Consider the following 23,380-nt stretch of genomic DNA (forward strand, 5'->3'; position numbering starts at 1 on the left):
GTATGCTGCAGTACTTACCAGGAGACACGTATGCTGAAATACGTACCAGGAGGTGGGTACGCTGCAGAACTTACCAGGAGACAGGGATGGTGGTGTTGCCGTTGTTGACTGAACAACTCTTCTCCTCAGGGTTGATCATGGTGGGGTAGACAGTCAGGGAGGCACTGGTGTTGACAATGGGCCGGGATCTGTGGTACAATACATGGGAACAGAAGCCCGGTTAACAAATGATAGAGGCACACCTTTTGGTAAACCTCTTAACTAAACTTATATTAGACATCACTCAATAGATTGACAGATAGGAGACTATGAGAGAGTGTTACCTGTACAGAACTGTCTTGTCAACTCCAAAAGCACCAACAATAAGATCTGTCAAGAAAATAAATTTCATCAAGTTCATGGACTACAGGTAAACAACAAGACCAAAATTGTTTAAAGACAATTGTGATAAATAAAGTATACCAGATTCATTTAAGGACCAAACAGCTGTGCCACATAGGTGCCATATAGATTGCAAAATAGTGGGAATAGATTTCTGATGCACGGATTCCATGGCACATTGATTTTCTACCCTTATTTTACCAGGTAAGTTGACTGAGAACACAATCTTCATTTACACCAACGACCTGGGGAATAGTTACAGGGGAGAGGAGGGGGGATTGTAAACTGGGGATGATTAGGTGGCCATGGTGGTATGAGGGCCAGATTGGGAATTTAGCCAGGACACCAGGGTTAACACCCCTACTCTTACAATAAGTGCCATGGGATCTTTAGTTACCACAGAGAGTCAGGACACCCATTTAACTTCCCATCCCAAAGACAGCACCCTACACAGGGCAATGTCCCCAATCACTGCCCTGGGACATTGGGAATATTTTTTAGACCAGAGGGAAGAGTACCTCCTACTGGCCCTCCAACACCACTTCCAGCAGCATCTGGTCTCCCATCTAGCGATCAACCAGGACCAAACCTGCTTAGCTTCAGAAACAAGCCAGCAGTGGGATGCAGGGTGGTTTGCTGCTGGCAAAATTGTTTATGAACTGATATGCAAAACAACACCAGATTCAAAACTAATTGCAGTCACAAAAACCATCAAGCGCTATGATGAAACTGGCTCACATGAGCACCGCCACAGGAAAGGAAGACCCAGAGTTACCTCTGCTGCAGAGGATAAGTTCATTAGAGTTACCAGACTCAGAAATTGCAGCCCAAATAAATACTTCAGAGTTCAAGTAACAGACACATCTCAAGATCAACTGTTCAGAGGAAACCGTGTGAATCAGGCCTTCACGGTCGAATTTCTGCAAAAAGAAACACTACTAAAGGACACCAATAAGAAGAAGAGGCTTGCTTGGGACAAGAAACATGAGCAATGGACATTAGACTGGTGGAAATCTGTATTTTGTTCTGTTGAGTCCAAATTTGAGATTTTTGCTTTCAACCACTGTGTCTTTGTGAGATGCAGAGTAGGTGAACGGATGATCTCCACATGTGTGGTTCCCACCGTGAAGCATGGAGGAGGTGGTGTGATGATGCTTTGCTGGTGACACTGTCTGACTTACTTAGAATTCAAGGTACACTTAACCAGCATGGCTACCACAGCATTCTGTAGCAATACGCCATCTCATCTGGTTTGCGCTTAGTGGGACTATAATTTGATTTTCAACAGGACAATGACCCAAAACACCTCCAGGCTGTGTAAGGGCTATTTGACCAAGAAGGATTGTGATGGAGTGCTACATCAGATGACCTGGCCTCCACAATCACACGACCTCAACCCAATTGAGATGGTTTGGGATGAGTTGGACCGCAGAGTGAAGGAAAAGCAGCCAACAAGTGCTAAGCATATGTGGGAACTTCTTCAAGACTGTTGGAAAAGCATTCCAGGTGAAGGGGGTTGAGAGAATGCCAATAGTGTGCAAAGCTGTCAAGGTAAATGGTGGCTACTTTGAAGAATATAAAATATATTTTGATTTGTTTAAGACTTTTTTGGTTACTACATGATTTTATATCATATCTTTGATGTGTTCACTATTATTTTACAATGTAGAAAATAGTCATAATAAAGAAAAACCCTTGAATGGGTAGGTGTGTCCAAGCTTTTGAATGGTACTGTACATGCAGTGCATTCGGAAAGTATTCAAGACCCCTTGACTTTTTCCACATTTTGTTACATCACCGCCTTATTCTAAAATGTATTAAATTATCAACCTATACCCAATACTACATAATGAAAATGCAAAAACAGGATTTTAGAAAAAAAACAAATAACTTATTTACGTAAGTATTCAGACCCTTTTCTATGAAACTTGAAATTGAGCTCAGTTGCATCCTGTTTCCATTGATGATCCTTGAGATGTTTCTACAACTTGATTGGAGTCCACCTGTAGTAAATTCAATTGATTGGACATGATTTGGAAAGGCACACACCTGTCTATATAACGTCCCACAGTTGACAGCGCATGTCAGAGCAAAAACCAAGTCATGAGGTCGACGGAATTGTCCGTAGAGCACCGAGACAGGATTGTGTTGATGTCCATATCTGGGGAAGGGTACCAAAACATTTCTGCAGCATTGAAGGTCCCCAAGAACACAGTGGCCTCCGTCATTCTTAAATGGAAGAAGTTTGGAACCATCAAGACTCTTCCTAGAGCTGGCCGCCTGGCCAAACTGAGCAATTGGGGGAGAGGGAACTTGATCAGGGAGGTGACCAAGAACCCAATGGTCACATTGACAGAGCTCCAGAGTTCCTCTGTGGAGATGGGAGAACCTTACAGAAGGACAACCATCTCTGCAGCACTCCACCAATCAGGCCTTTATGGTAGAGTGGCCAGACAGAAGCCACTCCTCTGTAAAATGCACATGACAGCCCGCTTGGAGTTTGCCAAAGGCACCTAAAGGACTCTCAGACCATGAGAAACAAGATTATCTGGTCTGATTAAACCAGGATTCAACTCTTTGGCCTGAATGCCAAGTGTCACGTCTGGAGGAAACCTGGCACCATTCCTACGGTGAATCTTGGTGTTGGCAGCATCATGCTGTGGGGATGCTTTGCAGCGATAGGGACTAGTAGACTAGTCAGGATCAAGGGAAATATGAAAGGAGCAAAGTACAGAGAGATCCTTGATGAAAATCTGCTCCAGAGCGCTCAGGACCTCAGACCGGGGCGAAGGTTCACCTTCCAACAGGACAACAACCCTAAGCATACATCCAAGACAACACAGGAGTGGCTTCGGGACAAGTCTCTGAATGTCCTTGAGTGGCCCAGCCAGAGCCTGGACTTGAACCCAATCGAACACCTCTGGAGAGACCTGAAAATAGCTGTGCAGTGACACTCCCCATCCAATCTGACAGAGCTTGAGAGGATCTGCAGAGAAGAATGGGAGAACCCCCACCCCCAATACAGGTGTGCCAAGCTTGTAGCGTCATACCCAAGAAGACTCGAGGCTGCAATCGCTGCCAAAGGTGCTTCAACAAAGTACTGAGTAAAAGGTCTGAATACTTATGTAAATCCGTTTTTGCTTTGTCATTATGGGGTATTGTGTGTAGATTGATTAACTTTAAAAAATGTGGAAAAAGGAAATGGGTCTGAATATTTCCGAATGCTCTGTCTGTCTGTCTGTCTGTCTGTCTGTCTGTCTGTCTGTCTGTCTGTCTGTCTGTCTGTCTGTCTGTCTGTCAAAAAATACATATGGTGGATTGGAAATTATGCATACAATTATATTGATGGAAGCTACAATCTATCTGCAATATTAAAGCTGATCTACCCCCAAATTATTATTATTATTTTTATAAATATATATTTTTTTAAGTATTAAGTTGATAATATGCTCAAATCAGCAGCATGAGAGGTCTTCAAAACAAATTAATTTTGTCACTCACCTGGGTAACCATTCATGTCCAGGTCTTTAGCCCCTCGGAGGGCAAATCCAAAGCTTGCGGGCACAGTGCCTGAAGCCCATTGGCCAGCTATGACCTGAGAGGGGGTGTCCCTGAGCCCACCAACAAATCCGTTGTAGATGAGAACCAATCCCTGCAGGTCATCTCCACCGAATGGACAGCTGATGGCCACATCTACCAATCAGAGAAGAGGAGAGAGCAGGAGAAGACCGTGAGATCACTCAGAACTTTACAGTCTACTAGGACTTTGAATGAACTGCATGAGACTAACAAAACTACATGTAGTAGACTCTCAAAACCAAGATTGTGAAACACAAAAAAAATGCTTGTGAAACATCCTTTTCTTCTCCCCGTTAAACTCCCATTACTACCACTCCTCCATCTCTCACCATTGTATCCGTCCTGGTTGAGATCTCCCAGAGCGGCAATGGTGCTACCAAACCTCCCGAACACCTGGGTTCCGGTCAGGTTGAGGGTTGGCTCCAGGTTCAGGGGTCCACGTTGCAGATAGACGTACACACGGCCCACCTCCTCCAGGCGACTGTCTGACCCCCGGGTCATATACATGGGAGCTCCCACCAACAGGTCAACCATGCTGAGGGGAGGGAGGTACACACACGGTTACAGACATACCTGTATATAGTGTACAGACTAGGGTGGCAAAATGCTGTATACTTTCCAGAAATCCTGGTTGGAAAAACTTGGAAATGTATTTAAGTTTCCAGATGCCTTTTTGACATCGATGACTGGAGTTTCCCATAAAAATGTGTCATTGGTCAAGTCCAAGACAATGTCGTCACCACCGAGCACATTAAAAATGGGTGTGAACCTATGGTTGAGAATGCTATGTGAGAACTGACTCCTACTCACCCTTCATTACTGATTCAAAAAACAAATTCCTGTAACATTACTGGACAAATCCAATTTGCTACCACCACCCAACTCATGGGTGAGAATATATGGTGAGAATGTCCTGTTAGACTGTACTTACCCGTCGTTATTGATGTCAGCAGTGGCCACAGCATACCCAAAATAGGAGCCCATCTGAGAAAACATCAGAGAGCATCATCGTGACAACTCGAGAACATCACCATGAATCTGGGTTCAAAAAGGCTCAAAATAGACTTCTAACGTCCAGTGAATCTACTTGAATAAAACTATCCAGTAGAAGAAACTCCTGGGAGAGAGAAGAAATGGTCAATGAAAAGCGATGGTTCTTGCTTGGTCTGACTTGAAGCTGTCCTGTCTGTAAAACACATCTGAAGCAACAAAGAGACAGAAACAGCTTGATTCCCAGACTCCCAGAGTTAGCAAATACACTCAGCTGAACCAATCAGCACCGTTAAAAAAGGGGCTACCTCCATTCCATTCGCGGGAAGAATCATGCTTCTCATTTGGGGGAAAATTGCTTCTGCACTTTCACTTCAATAATGATTTTTTTTTACAGAAAACCACAGTGGGCTTGAAACCCAGTTAACAGAAACTTGTAAAGGAAATGATTTTGCTTATATCATCAGTGCTCCAGTACACAGACTCGAGAGATTAAGAGTTGCCATGAGAAACAGCAAGTTATGGAACCACAGTCTGTGTGGAAAAACCACACTTGAGTTTAAACCAATGGGTCATGTGTGTTCTAACCCTAATGAGTCAGAGCTGGGGAGGTTTGAATGCTCACCTGTTCACCAGTGTAGTCGAGCATAGACTTCAGATCGGTGCCATTTAAAACAGACACCTGCGGAGCACAGACGCACACACACAGAACATATGGTCAAACATATGGTCCAACATACTGTATGTATAGAGTAGGCCAGTGATGTGGTATTCATCGCCTCTACTTTCACTAAACACAGCTACTTTCGTTATCTCAGGCTCCATTTCTCCCCCAAGCCTATATAGCCCTCCCTTTCAAAATCAATCTCCTCTCAAAATTAGAGTGGTGATGAGGTTTTCTTACCAAACCGTATAGCATGACTCCTTTTGGGACCCCAGCCACAAAATCTGAGAGGTGCACAGACAGGGGAAAAAACAGAAAAGGGGAAGATTAAGGAAGGGAAATATCACAAAGGTCACAGCTGTCGAACTCTGAGAATTCCTGAGATTGCAGTTTTCCAGCTCAGTAGGGGGACAGAATCTGCTGAGTTAAATTGCGTTTAATTCAGGTATAGTAAACATTCTATATCTTTAATGGCGCTCTGTTGTGCAGGCCTGTGAAGGTCTGTGGTACAGATCTCTTACCTTCCACCTCATCTCCACTGAATTCCCCGACTGCAACAGAGTAACCTGCAAGACCACAAGAAAGCAGACATTAGTCATTTGATATGAAGCTTTCAGAGCCCTTGGACTTCCATTTCTCTTGATGAGTAATCTAGGGATTAAGGCATATACTTTGAACAAATATACATCAGTCCACCTTTTATCAGAGGTCAGAAGGTTAGAAGAATCGTGGTGATTGGGAAACGATTTGATTTAGAAGAATTGTGGTGACGTTTCCCAATCTTAGTTCTGACTCAAGTAGCCTGCACAGGAAACCAGCATGTGTGGAAAGTAAGGGGAGTGGTAGAATTATGAGAGGAAAAATCTTACCGCGGTAGCTGTCGTCATATTTGAGCTGAGCCTGTCTGGTCTGGATCTGTCCCTCTACAGACTGCATGAAGTACCCTGGGTAGTAAGCCTTGATGATCTCTTCTTTGGCTGCTGAGATCACCTGACCTGAGAAGACACACGAAGCAGGGAGTGAATGGAAAGATCCTCTCAGGTTTCACACAAATAACTTCAGAATACTACAACTTGTTGTCTCAAGGGGTTGTTGAGATGTGTACCTTGCCAGAAGAAGCTGCCTGGTCCTCCAAGCACCACTTTCCCATCCTGAGAGAGAGGCAGAATGAGATCATGTGTCTCTAGTCCATATTAGTTGATAAAGCTCTGGTACTGAACTGAGAGGAAGTGTTACCTTGGTGAAATCAGCACTGAATCCCCCCTGACAGTAGCCCTGGCCCCCCTCGTTAATGAATTCTGGAAAAAAACAGAGGTTCATAAATCAGTCATTTTTCCGACTTGAAAAAGCAACTTGAAAGATCCATAAATTCTACCTTATATTTAACCAATACTTTAGAATGTTGAATTTTGTATTACTTTAGAACCTGTGAAGTTCAATGACTAAGCTGGGCATTATGAACAGAACCAAGCCAGCCAGTCACTACCACAGCAGTAGGGATAGACTAGTCAATATGGGGCTAACATGATGGATTGCATCGGAGGGGGGTAAATTCTTTCTCCACAGCTAGCGTGTGATGTCTCTGGAAGTGGTTACTCTGTATTGTTACTTGAGACTCTAAACATCCCGTCTGTTGTGGCCCTCGGGCACTCCACTTAACCCCTCTCTAATAGCCTGCTGTGTGGACAGCTGCCGTGTCAGAGGTAAGCCACAGGAGTCACCTGTAGTGTGGGGTGGTGGGGTAGTTGGCTGGCAGAGAGATCAGCATTAGAAAGATGGGTGCTGATGTAAAAGGAATACCTAAGTTATTTATGGAGTGGTACTCTTAACCAGGAGCGCTACAGGAAGGCGGATGGTATGTTCTTTTGGGGTTATGTCGTGTCTTTATGGGAAACGTATCACCTCACAGAAAATAATTACCTGTGCGACAGGGAGCATATTCCACAAACTTAGTGAAGTTCTTGACAGAGAGGTAGCAGGTTCCTGTGGTATCTGACTGGGGCATGTCTTCTTTGGTCCTCCAGGAGTACAGAGGGGCGCAGGCCTATAGGAGGGGGGAGGTAGAGGGGGGAGTTTTTTTTGTCAGTTACAGCAATGTTACATCTGGAGCAAAGTAACCATGTAACTAAATCCAGGTTACGTCCCAAACAATCAGCAGAAAATACAGGCATCTCAAATTTGAAGTCACAGGAGCGCAAAACACTTCTCCTCAGAGAGAGACTGGAGGTGAAAATTGGAACTGTCACAACAAACCGATAGGCAAAGACCTTTAAGACAAACTTTGAACAGTGAACATATACAACCCCTTGACATGAACGCCAGTCATCATAACAGTTGAGGGACTCTGAGCTGTAGAAGTTGAAAGTAAACTGACTTTCTCCGCCCCTGTCCCTGAGTCAGTGAGGGTCATCTTACCAGAATGGTGTCGTCGTGGGAACGGACGGTGGCGCCGAACCACTGGTGGGACTTGACTTCAGCCTGGTAGTCTGTGTTGTTGAGTGTGACTGTTCGGTCCCCTGGGAGGAACAAAAAAATAACCGAGTGAATGAGTGATGACTTTTTTTAAAAAGTCCCTAATGAATCATTGTAGTTCTCCTCCAGACAACGTCATCCAAACATCTAGTCATCTGGCACCACAGAACTTACATACTGCATCATTAAACACACACCAAGTTTCTCATGAAAAACATTCCAGAGACGAACATAGCGGAAGAAATTGAAAGTATTTGGTACTCAATGTTCAGGGGCTGAATGTATGTAGGATCTAGAGGAAAACCTTGGTGTTCACCAGAGCCTTATGCCGCAATATAGCTCCTGTCCTCACTGTTCAGATGTCAACTCGAGACAGTTCTCTGGCGTGACTTCACTGACCCTGGATCTTTCTGGCCACCTGGCCTGTAACCCAGAGCGTTACCAAATGGAACACGTTTTCCTATATAGTGCACTACCTTTGACCAGAGTAGTGCACTATGTGGGGAATAGGGTGCCATTTAGGACGCTGCCTCTCTGACAGGACAGGAGCAGGTGACAAGACAGATGGCCTGTGGAGTCAGGTTCAAACAGGATGTTTTATTGGCAGGACTGATGCAACATCTGTGTTGCTATGGTGAGAAACAAAACCCAAACACAAATTGGTTTATACAGTTCACATACCATGAAACATCCTGTAACAAGTTGTCTAAACGCTTGGAATTCGGACAAGACGTATCCAGTGGAACTTGTACCAAACAAATTTCATTTGGATTCTGAACCACTAACCCCAGCAGCTCAGCAAGCGCACTCCAGCCTACTTCTCTTTTCCCCATCACTATTCTCTACAGTTAAACCAGAAGCGTGTTGCAATAGAGCCATATCCATCTGTCGGGAAGGGGGCCTGGTGGTGAGAGCCAGAGATTGTGACCTGTGGACGTGAGGAAAGTATACCGTGCGTCAGCCTCCTCCTCCACCCTGGCCCCAGCCAGCTCTGAGGTCTCTGGATCTGGGTGAGGGCCTGCTCTGCTCTGTGTCTTGGTGGAAAGACAGAAAGGGGGGGGGGGGGCTGTGTCCAAGAAAAACAAACGCTCTGGCTCCGTTTCCTCCTAGCAACCTCAGTCATCCCTGCTCAGGCACACTCGCCTCTTTCTCTAATAGTCTCTCTCCTGTCTACTCTCTCCCACTATTTTGCTTTCTTTCTCCGTCTCCCTCTTTCTCACTCCCTCCCTCCTCTCTTTATCCCTCTCTCAGGGAGTTTGATCTCCCCCTGCCCTGCTAGGAAAGAAGTGGGGATTAGGGCCCTTTAATAACATCACAGTAGATTTACTGTATCACCAGGCTTTCTCTCCAGCATTACTCGTGGGCACACAGCACCCCTGTTCCCTACCGGGATACACGTGTGCCACTCCTTCACGTGTGGAAAGACACACTTTAGCGATACAACAAATAACATGCCTAACACATTAAAAGATCTAAGAGACTTGTTTCTTCGACTGCACTGCAATAATCTGCGCTACACATGTCACAGTCCCTCTCCCTGAAGCATTACTTTCCTTCTCTTTTCATAACTCAGGGGCCTCTGTTTTGATAAAGTGAAGGGGGTGACACTGAGGAGACATGCAAGCCAAACAGGCATGTGTGTTTGGGACACACTACCCTGGCAACCATGAGTATGAGCAGGGAAATACATTTTATTCACATTTCAGACCAATATAGTAGTCGGGCTCTTCTAAAGCAACTGGTCATGGTAAAACAGAAAATAATTACATGCCATCTCTACAGTTATGTCAGTGACATCATCACTATGTTCAAAGTGCAAGACTGTCAGCCATGAGGCAAAATTGGCAACAACAAAAAAAACATGCAGGGTGTTGGGGTGTTCTCTAACTACACTGAGCGGCTGTGACGTGAGCTCAGAGTCTGTCACTGCTCTTATTGTCCATGTCAGAGACGGTACATTGGTGTTCATACAGTGTGACAGATGGAGAGAAAAAAGATCAGTTGGTTAAGAGGCTCTGCAGGCAAGACAAGTCAGCCTGAGTCATGCAAAAATGCCCAAAGCCTAACACGGGTTGATACAAACAAGATCTGAAGAAAAAGCTAGCAGACACATGTCGCAATAACATGTCATGTAATGTTATTTCAGTGAACTTGGGTAGACGTGGGTAGAAGTGCTGCAGTGACTAGTGTCTCTCTACCCCTCTCTCTCCTGGGACAGGACAGCAGAGGGGTGGATGGTCTGGAGTGTGTCCACAGACACTCCCCCCTTTGAACTGTGCGAGAGGAGACCCATTAGAGGAGTTTAGAGCCTGTATCTTGGGTTAGAGTGCAGGGAGGATGGGGTCAAAGAAAAATGGCAGAATTCACTCATCACATCAGCTGTCCCTGGGGGAGTTTACTGGCCAGGGGAAGAGGGTCAGATTGAGAGATGGAGAGACAGGGCTCTGGTTTCCTCCCTCTTTCTCTCCTTCAGATCCCTGGGCAGTTTTTTCTTATCTTAGTGGAAGGGGAAGTGGAGAGGTAGGCGAGGAGGGGTGGAGGAGGCCCTCCCATGACCACTTTGACCCAATTAGGAGGCTCTAATTAAGTGGGCCTGTACCCTCGGTCAGGCTCAAGGAAGACCTCACCCACACTTAGGGAAGAACCTGAATAATGTCACACAAATAGACACACCTCTCATAAAAAGCATCAATACTAATATATTAGCAGTATAATATATACCACAGTCAGCTGAGCTCTAGCCATGTCATAAGAAAATAAAGGAAAACATATCTCCTATGTCATACAGACAGGGGTGCTGTGCTATGTTCTTGTATGCCGGTCCAGGTGGCTGAATTGGCTCTTCCACACAAATCAAATGTGTGCTTTCAAAGCCCATTAAGTAAAACGAAGCACACACTGTCTAAAACCCTAAGGGACTATCCTTCACCCCAACGCCCTGCTGCTCGCCTGCCTGCTGCACATTACATCACTGTGACGATCATGGCCCTCGGCCAGCATCCAAGGATGTGCAACACATTTTCTAATCTGTTTCTAGAGAAAAGGGAAGGAAAACACCAGAAGAAAGAGGCGACCTGCAGTTGGATTCCTTCAAATCAACTGTTAAACGGGGCTTGTGAAAACAGAAATCTGCTGCAGGGGAATATTTCTCCCCTAATGTGCCTTATGGCCAGTAAATCAGTCTTGGCTCTCAGCACTCTTCTCTTTGATTTCCCAAGAAACAAGCCAACAGTCCCCCGCTGCACTGACTGGAGAGTGCACACACACCCACACACCACTGTCCATGTGTAACACATGCAATAAGACAGTGGTGTGTGTGTGTGTGTGTGCGTGTGTGTGTGTGTGTGTGTGTGTGTGTGTGTGTGTGTGTGTGTGTGTGTGTGTGTGTGTGTGTGTGTGTGTGTGTGTGTGTGTGTGTGTGTGTGTGTGTGCGTCAGAGAAAGGGTGATCTAATTTACGAAATACACAGCAGATTTCTCTCCGATAGCTCTGTCACTCTTTAACTTACCCTTTACTCATTCCTCTAAAGGCAAACGGCTCCTTCAACTGTCCAGTCACTGGAACATTGCTCCACCTCTCTGAATAGCGCATGATCGTTGACCCATCAACCAGGGACCCTTACTGTCGTTCTACCTTTTTATACATTCAGGTTCAAATGAAGCTTGTTGGCAATATCCGCTAGACCAAATACACAGAGTGTACAAAACATTAGGAACGGCTCTTTCCATGACATAGACTGACCAGGTGAAAGCTGTGATCCCTTACTGGTGTCACTTGTTAAATCCACTTCAAAATCATTGTAGATGAAGGGGGAGGAGACGGAAAGGATTTTAAGCTTTGAGACAATTGAGAAATGGATCTTTTAAAAAATCTGGGAAGTGTCCATGCCCCTACGAATTGAGGCTGTTCTGAGGGCAAAAGGGAGGGGGTGCAACTCAATAATGTTTTGTACACCCAGTATATATCATTGTATCTACGGTGCATTCGGAAAGTATTCAGACCCCTTGACTTTTCCCAAATTTTGTTAAGTTAAAAACATTTTCACGTTTTCGAAATGGAAACTGAAATATCACATTTACGTAAATATTCAGACCCTTTACTCAGTACTTTGTTGAAAGACCTTTGGCAGTGATTACAGCCTCAAGTCTTCTTGGGTATGATGCTACAAGCTTGGCACACCTGTATTGGGGGACTTTCTCCCATTTTTCTCTACAGATCTTCTGAAGCTCTGTCAGGTTGGATGGGGAGCGTCGCTGCACAGCCATTTTTTGGGCTCTCCAGAGATGTTTGATCGGGCCTCAGCCTCTGGCTGGACCACTCAAAGACATTCAGAAACTTGTCTTGAAGCCACTCCTTCGTTGTCTTGTGCTTTGGGTCATTGTCTTGTTGGAAGGTGAAACTTTGCCCCAGTCTGAGGTTCATGCTCTGGAGCATGTTTTCATCAAGGATCTCTCTGGACTCCAAATCGAGTTGTAGAAACATCAAGGATTTTTATTTTTTAAATTTTATTTAACCTTTATTTAATCAGGTAGTAAAGTTGAGAACAAGTTCTCATTTACAACTGCGACCTGGCCAAGATAAAGCCAGGCAGTGCAAGAAAAAACAACAACACAGAGTTACACATGGGATAAACAAAAGTACAGTCAATAACACAATAGAAAATCTATATACAGTGTGTGCAAATGGAGTAAGGAGGTAAGGCAATAAATAGGCCAATAGTAGCGAAGTAATTACAATTTAGCAAATTAACACTGGAGTGATAGATGTGCAGATGATGATGTGCAAGAAGAAAAACTGGTGTGCAAAAGAGCAAAAAAAGTTAATAAAAACAATATGGGGATGAGATAGGTTGTTGGATGGGCTATTTACAGATGGGCTGTGTACAGCTGCAGCGATCGGTAAGCTGCTCAGATAGCTGATGTTTAAAGTTAGTGAGGGAGATATAAGTCTCCAAGGATGATCAATGGAAATAGGATGTACCGGAGCTCAATTTTGAGTCTCATAGCAAAGGGTCTGAATACTTATGTAAATAAGGTATTTCTGTTTTTAATTTTGAATACATTTGCAAAAACATTTTTTTTTAATGTCACCGTCATAATGGGATATTGAGTGTAGATTGATGATTTTAGAAGAAGGCTGTAACGTAACAAAATGTGGAAAAAGGGAAGGGGTCTGAATACTTTCCGAATGCACTGTACCGTCGTTGGATGTAGTGACGTTTCTTTTGTTTCAACTGTTTATTTGCTGTTTATTTCCCTACAGCACCTGGGGTTGGGACATAATTGTATCTAGCCTAAAGGGAAGATACCCTTGTCTAAAACACTCCGTTATTTTTTCCGTCCCAAAAATAAAGACACTAATGACATGCTCAAAGGGATCATCTAGTTTCCAGGAACCAAAGTGTCAAACAAAGGAGTACCAGTGGAGTAGAACAGTGACAGATGATCACCTGCCGGGCCACCAAAGCATGGTGGCCATGGACCAGTGGCCTTAAGAAGTGCTTTGAGCGGCTAGACCGGCTTAACTGTGTGTAACCACCCTCTAAAATCTCTAGCTCACAACAGTCGCAAGAGCCTCAAGCTCTCGAGTCACCAGTCAGGACTACATGAGGAGATACGTGGTATGTGTTACAGGAACTGAAGGACAGCTGCCATTATGCTATCGAATCATCAAATCTGCTGGAACACCATGTCTTCACGTGTCAATGTACATGTGTGATTAAGTAAGTCTATGTCATTTATCATCTTAAAATCTAATTCAAATCAAGTTCAGACAGTGAGGAGGTATGTTCAGGACCTAAAGTAGTGAAGTCACACTGATCGTAGTCTGCCAATGACTGGGTTTACCTTGATTGTCAAACTCAATGTTGTGGCACTCTGATTGGCCGAGACTCCATGGGCAGTAGTACACGGACCCGCCCTCTGTGATGTTGCGCTGGCTGGTATTGGCCTTGGGAGCACCGATCACCACACTGACACTGTTAGGAGAGAGAAGAAACATTCGATCATTCAAATGTCCCTATGTCACCTCGACCTAACCTGCTACGTCCCTCAGCAACATAATAGCTGAGGTATGGCAACCAGTGGGATTGGTTCGCTAATGCTATCTGTAGTCTTTTTTGTCATTGTAATTGGTTAAGATCTACTCTTGGTCTGGTGTGAATTTTAAAATGCCTTCCACACCTCCCAGTCAACAGTTTTAGTCTGATGCAGAGCCGGTACACAGGTTTTACTGCTCACAAAGCTATACCCCTACTTCAAAAACATTTTAACAGGTTCCAACGACAGTACTGTTACATAATATTCTAACCATGTGTAATTGTTGCTGAAACATGTGTGCATGGGACATTCTCTCCCGCTCTCTCCATCAAACACACACACAACGGAGAGATCCCCGTGGGGCAAATTGGATGTGAAAACAAGAAAGCAAACAGCCTAAGTGGAGTCACACTGTTGTTTCCACAGCTGTATGGCCCTGTTCCTCTAGACAGACATCTAGCTAACCCATCTAACCCTGCAGTAAGCTAAACGTAAAGCCAGGTCTGGGACAGACATCTAGCTAACCCATCTAACCCTGCAGTAAGCTAAACGTAAAGCCAGGTCTGGGACAGACATCTAGCTAACCCATCTAACCCTGCAGTAAGCTAAACGTAAAGCCAGGTCTGGGAGAGACATCTAGCTAACCCATCTAACCCTGCAGTAAGCTAAACGTAAAGACGGGTCTGGGACAGACATCTAGCTAACCCATCTAACCCAGCAGTAAGCTAAACGTAAAGCCAGGTCTGGGACAGACATCTAGCTGCTGTAACCCTGTGGTAAACGTAAAGTCAGGTCTGGGACAGACATCTAGCTGCTGTAACCCTGTGGTAAACGTAAAGACAGGTCTGGGACAGACATCTAGCTAACCCATTTAACCCTGCAGTAAGCTAAACGTAAAGCCAGGTCTGGGACAGATATCTAGCTGCTGTAACCCTGTGGTAAACGTAAAGCCAGGTCTGGGACAGACATCTAGCTAACCCATCTAACCCTGTGGTAAACGTAAAGACAGGTCTGGGACAGACATCTAGCTGCTGTAACCCTGTGGTAAACGTAAAGACAGGTCTGGGACAGACATCTAGCTGCTGTAACCCTGTGGTAAATGTAAAGACAGGTCTGGGACAGACATCTAGCTGCTGTAACCCTGTGGTAACTTTAAAGACAAGTCTGGGACAGACATCTAGCTGCTGTAACCCTGTGGTAAACGTAAAGACAGGTCTGGGACAGACATCTAGCTGCTGTAACCCTGTGGTAAACGTAAAGACAGGTCTGGGACAGACATCTAGCTGCTGTAACCCTGTGGTAAACGTAAAGACAGGTCTGGGACAGACATCTAGCTGCTGTAACCCTGTGGTAAACGTAAAGACAAGTCTGGGACAGACATCTAGCTGCTGTAACCCTGTGGTAAACGTAAAGACAGGTCTGGGACAGACATCTAGCTGCTGTAACCCTGTGGTAAACGTAAAGACAAGTCTGGGACAGACATCTAGCTGCTGTAACCCTGTGGTAAACGTAAAGACAAGTCTGGGACAGACATCTAGCTGCTGTAACCCTGTGGTAAACGTAAAGACAGGTCTGGGACAGACATCTAGCTGCTGTAACCCTGTGGTAAACGTAAAGACAGGTCTGGGACAGACATATAGCTGCTGTAACCCTGTGGTAAATGTAAAGACAGGTCTGGGACAGACATCTAGCTGCTGTAACCCTGCGGTAAACGTAAAGCCAGAACAAAGAACCCCTTCACCAGATCCACCAGCAACATGATAAGTGCTATTCAAGATCCTTGGAACATCCCTACCCTAAACACTAACCATAATCCATACCCTAACCATAACCCTTACCTAACCCTTACCTTCACCATTTTAAATGTCAACTTCAATGGGGGTATGGACATCCCAAGGATCCTCTACAGGTGAGTCTGAGGACCAGCCAACCAGGCTAAAGATCACAAGGACAGAATATTCAATGACGGAGAAACAAAGACAGCCACGGAATCAAGTAACATTTTATTGGTCACATACACATATTTAGCAGATGTTATTGCGGGTGTAGCGAAATGCTTGTGAATGAGAACTTTGATACGAACCACTGAACCAGGACTAAGAGCCATGGCTAAATTGACAGACATTTTTTCCAGTAGACAGTCTGGCTGAACCAGCACAGTGTAGCCATTACCTCATTGCGGCTCCAATTATCCTATCACCACTGGCATGGTGCTGGACAGTGAAGTGGGCAGAAGACAGAGGGAAGAGAAGAGGGCAATGAGTGGAGTAGAGCCTGAGGGGTCTTCCTAAAACACAGGAAGAGCCCACCCTTTCCTGCTCCAGGTCAGTCACCCAATGATGTGAAGTAGTTTACGGTACCGCTATGTTTAACATCTTCCCTCAGGGGACAACTACCCAGCAGGGTCCAGACAGAGTCCAGAGGAGTCACCCTGGACTCTGAAACCAGCTTTAGTCAAACATCTTTGGTCATCCTTGCCAGTGTCATCTTAGTTAGGATTTAGACATTGGCCATGACTTTAATACTTTCTACATAGAATCAAGGTTTGTAGGAGACTACACTGAGAGCCTGGAAGGAGTAGGTGCCAGCTAAACCTTATGGTGTTGAAAACATACTGAGGCCTAACACAGGGCAAGGTCATGAATCTGAGGATATGGATTTAATGTCACACTATTAGCAGTGGTGGTCTGACTGGTCGCATTATCTTTAAAGAGATACAGAGCAACCCAACCAAAATGAAGGGCAGAAATCCATTGTTTTTTTATTTTTGAAGAGGGAACTAAAAACATGGCCACCTGGCTAAAAGAGAGAGAGAGAGTTTACTGGTTTCCGGCCGTGTGTGTGTGTGTACTGAGGGGGGAAGCTCCCTGAAGAGCAGCTAAAGGTGCTCCACCTGTAGAATAATGGAAATCCCAGAGAACCTTCGCCGTCACGGATTGGTTCCCTCGTCACATTTCTAAACACACAGAGAAGTTTGGCAAAAATGTGTTCATATGAACTCCATAGCATATTCTTTGGTTCATCATTTGTTGATGAATAGACCACAATGCTGTGGGGATCTGATTTGGCCATTCATATTTCAGTGCTAGTTATGACAGGAAGAGATGACTCCGACGCAAACATTCAGATCCACAGAGAAAAAGTCACCTTTCGCTTTCTTCAACTCCTAGAAGATAAACACATACGTTTTGGCTGAACTTTTGAGTAAGACACTTTCAACAAATGTTATTCAATATTGCATAATTTGAAGATGTAAACATTAGCATGAGTACAGTTAAATATTATTATTATATATATTTTTTTACAAATCCTTGGCCAGTGTAAATTCAAACAAAGACAGTAAGAGGGGGAAAAAAACAAGCCAAAGAAAGTAGGCTTACTACATCTATTGAGAATCTGATCTGAATACAGGCCAACAGTATTCAGTGAGGATATCATTTCAAAGGGAAAAAAACTCAGGAAACAACAAAACGAGGGGAAAAGGCTTTCATCAGCAAACTGGAAACAGGGGTGTGTTTTCCCTACCTCACCACCCACACACCCACTGACACCTTGATAGTGATCTGAAAGTATTGTAAATAAGGAACAATTAGCATTTAATGGGCCTTTATCTGGCAGGGGATCAGTCTAGCTAGCATTAGCATTTTCATAAAGGCCTAAGTGTAGTTGGCTGATTGCTGGATTTAGAAATGGCTTTATGTGTATAAGGAGGGAGGAGACCGTCTGGCCTTGTGAAGATTAAGACAGAGCAGAGGGGAGGTGTAGTGGAAAGGGGCAGTCATTTCGGATGCTTCATGCATACACCAAGCACTTTCAAATCTACAGAGAATGTCGTTGACTGTTTTAGGGGGACATCATTACAATATCTACATCAGAATTTGAATGAGTGATCTCAGAGATTCAGAAAAGAAGTAAGAGTTCCACATTATATGTAGAGGTTTAATATGCCAAGCAGGGGCAGATTGGCCTTCTGCCAACCTCTAGATGGGCTGCTCGAAATTGACAGAAAAAAAAAATATATATTTACATATACAAATAAAACAATGAAAAAGGGTGACATGGCTGATACGGCCCATGTGCCTGTTAAGATTCTAGGATTTTGGCAATATTTTTCTATTATACTAATCTATAATGAGCCTTTGGACTGATCAGTGGGCAACGTCCAGTCCCCCTACCAAGATGGGCCAGCCCTGTTTTCTGATAGGCTGAGCTGCGGTCATGCAAACTCACATTCAAAGTCAAACCCGGCATCAGCAAAGAGACCTGCTTCAACTGTCATCAGTTAGACATCCAAGATCATGGATCTTAAAAAACTAAAAGGGTGCCTATAAATGTGGACTACTCAACTAAAAAGCACATTCTACATAGTCACCTCACTCAAAACGTCCTATTTATTGGGCGGCAAAAAACATGATTTGGTCAAACATTGTCCTCATGATTCCTGTAATTTTTTATTTCTGAACAGCAACTATTTTACAACCACAATATTTGATATGGCTTTGAGATATAGATGTGCAACAGCCATTGCGAGGGCATGGGACAATGGGCCTCATGGGTCATAGCCTACAACTGCAAAAAAAAGAATTGGGGACATTATATTTACTGTTGGATGAATACATGGCTAGCAGTGGGTATTATATTTAGAGTAAGCAATCTAGTTCATGTGTTTTGAGTTTACACTTCCTCAGATGTTGAACCCCAAATGAATTAGCCTATGATATTAGTTAGTGCACATAAATATGTATTTATTTTTTCAATAGAAATGAATTGCATACATCTGGAAATCCTGGAGTAAAACATAACAACTATGGTCTAATTGTCAACCCAGAATTCATGACTATCACTGGATTGGGTTTAACAAAATAGCTTGAATCCTGCATTCCTGCATGGATGTGTTAGATGAAACAACTTATTTCTTGAATACCTCAGTAGTCTATGTATTAAGATGGAGCTGACAGATTTGCAGTATTTTTTTTTTTGTGTGTGTTATTTCTTACATTATTAGCAGAGAAATTGTTTTGTGTTATTACATACACTGGAAAGAACTTTTGGATGTCAGAGCGGCGGTAACTCACCAGCATTACGACCAGGAATACAACTTTCCCGAATTGGATCCTTTGTTCGTACCCACCAGGGCAATTTAATTTATTCCAGAGGCTGCTCCAAAAAACTGCAGGTGGAGAAGAGGTATTCAGAGGGGACTTCTAATCCGACTCAGGAGGAGGCACACTATCCACCACTTCCGAGTATATTACTCGCTAATGATCCGTCTCTGGATAATAAAGTAGACAAGCTCAGGGCGAGGAACTCCTTCCAGAGAGACATCAGGGATTGTAACATACTCTGTTTCACAGAAACATGGCTCTCTCGGGATATACTGTCCCGGTCCAGTCAGCCATCTGGGTTCTTAGTACATCGCGCAGAGAGGAATAAAGAACTCTCCAGGAAGAAGAAAGGCGGGGGTGTATGTTTCATGATTAACCACTCATGGTGTGATTGTGATGACGTACAGGAACTCAAGTCCTTTTATTCACCCGATCTAGAATACCTCACAATCAAATGCCGACCGCATTACCTCCCGAGAAAATTATCTTCGATTATAGTCATAACCGTGTATATTCCCCCTCAAGCCGATACCAGCCCTCAGAGAACTACACTGGACTTTATGCAAACTGGAAACCACTTATCCTGGGGTTGCACTTATTGTAGCTGGGGATATTAATAAAGCAAATTTGAGGAAAATGCTACAGAAGTTCTACCAACACATTGACTGTAGTACTCGCACTGATAAGACATTGGACAACTCAACTTTTCGAAAGGTTTACACCCTCCCCCACCCTCATGTCGGAAAATCTGATCATGATTCCATTTTGCTCCTCCCTTCATATAGGCAGAAATTAAAACAGAAAGTACCCATGCTAAGTTCTATTCAGCGCTGGTCTGATCAATCGAAATCCATGTTTCAAGACTGTTTTGATCACGCGGACTGGGATTTGTTCCGGGTATTCTCTGAGAATAACATCGACGAATACACGGATACGGTGACTGAGTACATCAGGAAGTGCATAGGGGATGTTGTTCCTACTGTGACTATTAAAACCTACCCAAACCAGAAACCGTGGATAGATGGTAGAATTACCCATGGCAAGGTGACAGGGAAATGGCTGAATACAAACAGTGTAGTTATTCCCTCTGTAAGGCAATCAAACAGGCAAAATGTCAGTACAGAGACAAAGTGGAGTCGCAATTCAATGGCTCAGACACAAGATGTATGCGGCAGGACAATCACGGACCACAAAGGGAAAACCAGCCATGTCGCGGACACCGACGTCTTGCTTCCGGCCACGCTAAACACCTTCTTCGCCCGCTTTGAGGATGACACAGGGCCAGTGGCCCGCTCCTAAGGACTGCGGGCTCTCCTTCTCTGTGGCTGAAGTGAGTAAGACATTTAAGCGTGTTAACCCTCGCAAGGCTACAGCTCAGACGGCATTCCTTGCCGGATCCTCAGAGCATGCGCAGACCAGCTGTCTGGAGTGTTTACGTACTTTTTCAATCTCTCCCTATCCCAGTGTGCTTTCCCCACTTCAAGATGTCCACTATTGTTCCCGTACCCAAGAAAGCAAAGGTAGCTGAACTAAATGACTATCGCCTCATAGCACTCTGTCATCATGAAGTACTTTGAGAGGCTAGTTTAGGATATCACCTCTACCTTACATGACACCCTAGACCCACTTCAATTTGCTTACCGCCTCAATAGATCCACAGACGATGCAATCGCCATCGCACTGCCCTGATGCACAACTGAGCAAGAGGACAAGTACATTAGAGTGTCTAGTTTGAGAAACAGATGCCTCACAAGTCCTCAACTGGCAGCTTCATTAAATAGTACCCGCAAAACACCAGTCTCAACGTCAACAGCCTCTTCATATAGTGATGCGGGCTGGTGTGGATAAAATGCCAGGGATGAATTATAGTCCCAGTCTGCCCCTGGGTTCTAGAATGGCCAACAGAAACATGCTGGTAGAGGTTTGGTTTAGGGTCAGAGGGAGAGGGAGACTGCGTGGCAGCCTGACTACCTGTTTTGCGAGTGCAGCAAGGAGCCAAGGCAAGGTGCTAGCTAGCATTAAACGTATCTTATAAAAAACAATCAATCTTAACATAATCACTAGTTAACTACACATGGTTGATGATATTACTAGCTTGTCCTGTTGTCCCGTTGCATATAATCGATGCGGTGCCTGTTAATTTATCATTGAATCATAGCCTACTTCGCCAAACGTTTATTTAACAAGCGCATTCGCGGAAAAAAGCACTGTCGTACACCAATGTATACCTAACCATAAACATCAACACCTTTCTTAAAATCAATACACAAGTATATATTTTTAAACCTGCATATTTAGTTAATATTGCCTGCTAACATGAATTTCTTTTAACTAGGGAAATTGTGTCACTTCTCTTGCATTCTGTGCAACAGAGTCAGGCTATATGCAGCAGTTTGGGCCGGCTGGCTCGTTGCAAACTGTGAAGACCAACTTCGCCAAACGGGGGATGACTTAACAAAAGTGCATTTGCGGGAAAAAAGCACAATCGTTGCACGAATGTACCTAACCATAAACATCAACGCCTTTAAATCAACACACAGAGGTATATTTTTTTAAACCTGCATATTTAGTTGAAAGAAATCCAGGTTAGCAGGCAATATTAAACTAGGGAAATTGTGTCACTTCTCTTTGTCACGCCCTGACCTTAGTTATCTTTGTTTTCTTTATTATTTTGGTTAGGTCAGGGTGTGACGAGGGTGGTATGTGTGTTTTTGGCTTGTCTAGGTTTATTTTGTATATCTATGGGGTTTTGGTATTGTCTAGGTAAATGTAGAGCTATGGTGGCCTGAATTGGTTCCCAATCAGAGACAACTGTTTATCGTTGTGAAAATATGTCCAGATTAGGCTGGTGTAACCGATGTGAAATGGCTAGCTAGTTAGTGGGGTGTGCGCTAATAGCGTTTCAAACGTCACTCGCTCTGAGACTTGGAATAGTTGTTCCCCGTGCTCTGCAAGGGCCGCGGCTTTTGTGGAGCGATGGTTAACGATGCTTCGAGGGTGGCTGTTGTCGATGTGTTCCTGGTTCGAGCCCAGGTAGGGGCGAGGAGAGGGACGGAAGCTATACTGTTACACTGGCAATACTAAAGTGCCTATAAGAACATCCAATAGTCAAAGGTATATGAAATACAAATGGTATTTAGAGAAATAGTCCTATAATAACTACAACCTAAAACTTCTTACCAAATATATTATTTTTTGGCAGCATGTTTTCATGTTGCAATAAATAAAATAAAACTACAGCATAGCCAACGGTTTAATAAGGAGACCTTGAGAAATCTACTGCTGGGAATATTGTTGGGAATGAGTGTAGGTGGAAGCAAGAAAAACGGTTGTGGCTTCTCTGCATCTCCCAAAGGGATACCCACCTACGCCATCAGAAACACACTAACGACCCCAACCGACCTCAGTCTGATGGTTCCAGCATTAAATTCATTGGTTTAGGCTGCTAGTGTTGAGACCAGAAACAGACTCCTCAGTATAAATGATTGCTTCTGCAATCAGCAGAAATGTTCAACAATACATAAGCGAGGCAATAATTCCACTGGTTGCTGCCACTATTTATACAGGGTTGACAAATTAAGGGGTAATATATAATGATGGAAACGGCTAATCTTCCACTGATCTTCCCAGGCTTAACCCAATGGAGTTTCTGATGAGGTTAGAGAGAGGCAGTCAGAAGCCAAATTCCTCTCGCCCCCTTGCCACCCAAACACAGCTTTTTACCACATTCCACAGTGAATGGTCTTCCTCCCAGCTGCAAAGCTTATGTCACTTGAACACTATTATAATTGCTTTAAGCCAGCCAAGGAAAAAACACATTAATATTTTCTTGGCATCCCAGCGGCGGGCCGGATGGCTGCAGTCACCATCTGCAGTCGTTAACCCTGGATGCCATGGGAATGGTATGGCACAGACAGATGCCCAGGGGGCTGGTAGGCCTACATATGATGTAAAGATTGGAAAAAAGGGCAGGAGGACTGGAGCCATTAAATTAAGAAGGCAGGAATCCCCTGGAATACAGTCATGAAAACTGCCCTGGGCTCCCGAGTAGCGCAGCGGTCTAAGGCACTGCATCTCAGTGCTTGAGGTGTCACTACAGACACCCTGGTTAGAGTCCAGGCTGTATCACAACCACCTGTGATTGGTAGTCT

The 23,380-nt window shown here is 44.2% G+C and overlaps 1 protein-coding gene across 1 annotated transcript in view; it reads right to left on the minus strand.

The window, feature by feature from the left end:
- Window positions 1-23,380, minus strand: part of LOC139368516 (integrin, alpha 5 (fibronectin receptor, alpha polypeptide)) — a 52,194-nt gene that overhangs the window by 19,551 nt on the left and 9,263 nt on the right. Inside the window, exons 2-15 of the mRNA XM_071107506.1 lie at window positions 13,933-14,063; window positions 8,030-8,130; window positions 7,535-7,658; window positions 6,851-6,912; window positions 6,720-6,765; window positions 6,484-6,609; window positions 6,136-6,180; window positions 5,855-5,898; window positions 5,576-5,632; window positions 4,892-4,944; window positions 4,290-4,495; window positions 3,883-4,074; window positions 324-369; window positions 75-188 (exon numbers count right to left, since the gene is read on the minus strand). Coding sequence (XP_070963607.1) covers window positions 75-188; window positions 324-369; window positions 3,883-4,074; window positions 4,290-4,495; window positions 4,892-4,944; window positions 5,576-5,632; window positions 5,855-5,898; window positions 6,136-6,180; window positions 6,484-6,609; window positions 6,720-6,765; window positions 6,851-6,912; window positions 7,535-7,658; window positions 8,030-8,130; window positions 13,933-14,063 — 1,347 coding nt within the window. The remainder of the gene's footprint in view (window positions 1-74; window positions 189-323; window positions 370-3,882; window positions 4,075-4,289; window positions 4,496-4,891; window positions 4,945-5,575; window positions 5,633-5,854; window positions 5,899-6,135; window positions 6,181-6,483; window positions 6,610-6,719; window positions 6,766-6,850; window positions 6,913-7,534; window positions 7,659-8,029; window positions 8,131-13,932; window positions 14,064-23,380) is intronic.

This window comes from Oncorhynchus clarkii, chromosome 16, assembly GCF_045791955.1.
Source record: "Oncorhynchus clarkii lewisi isolate Uvic-CL-2024 chromosome 16, UVic_Ocla_1.0, whole genome shotgun sequence".
In the NCBI taxonomy this organism is placed as follows: Eukaryota; Metazoa; Chordata; class Actinopteri; order Salmoniformes; family Salmonidae; genus Oncorhynchus; species Oncorhynchus clarkii.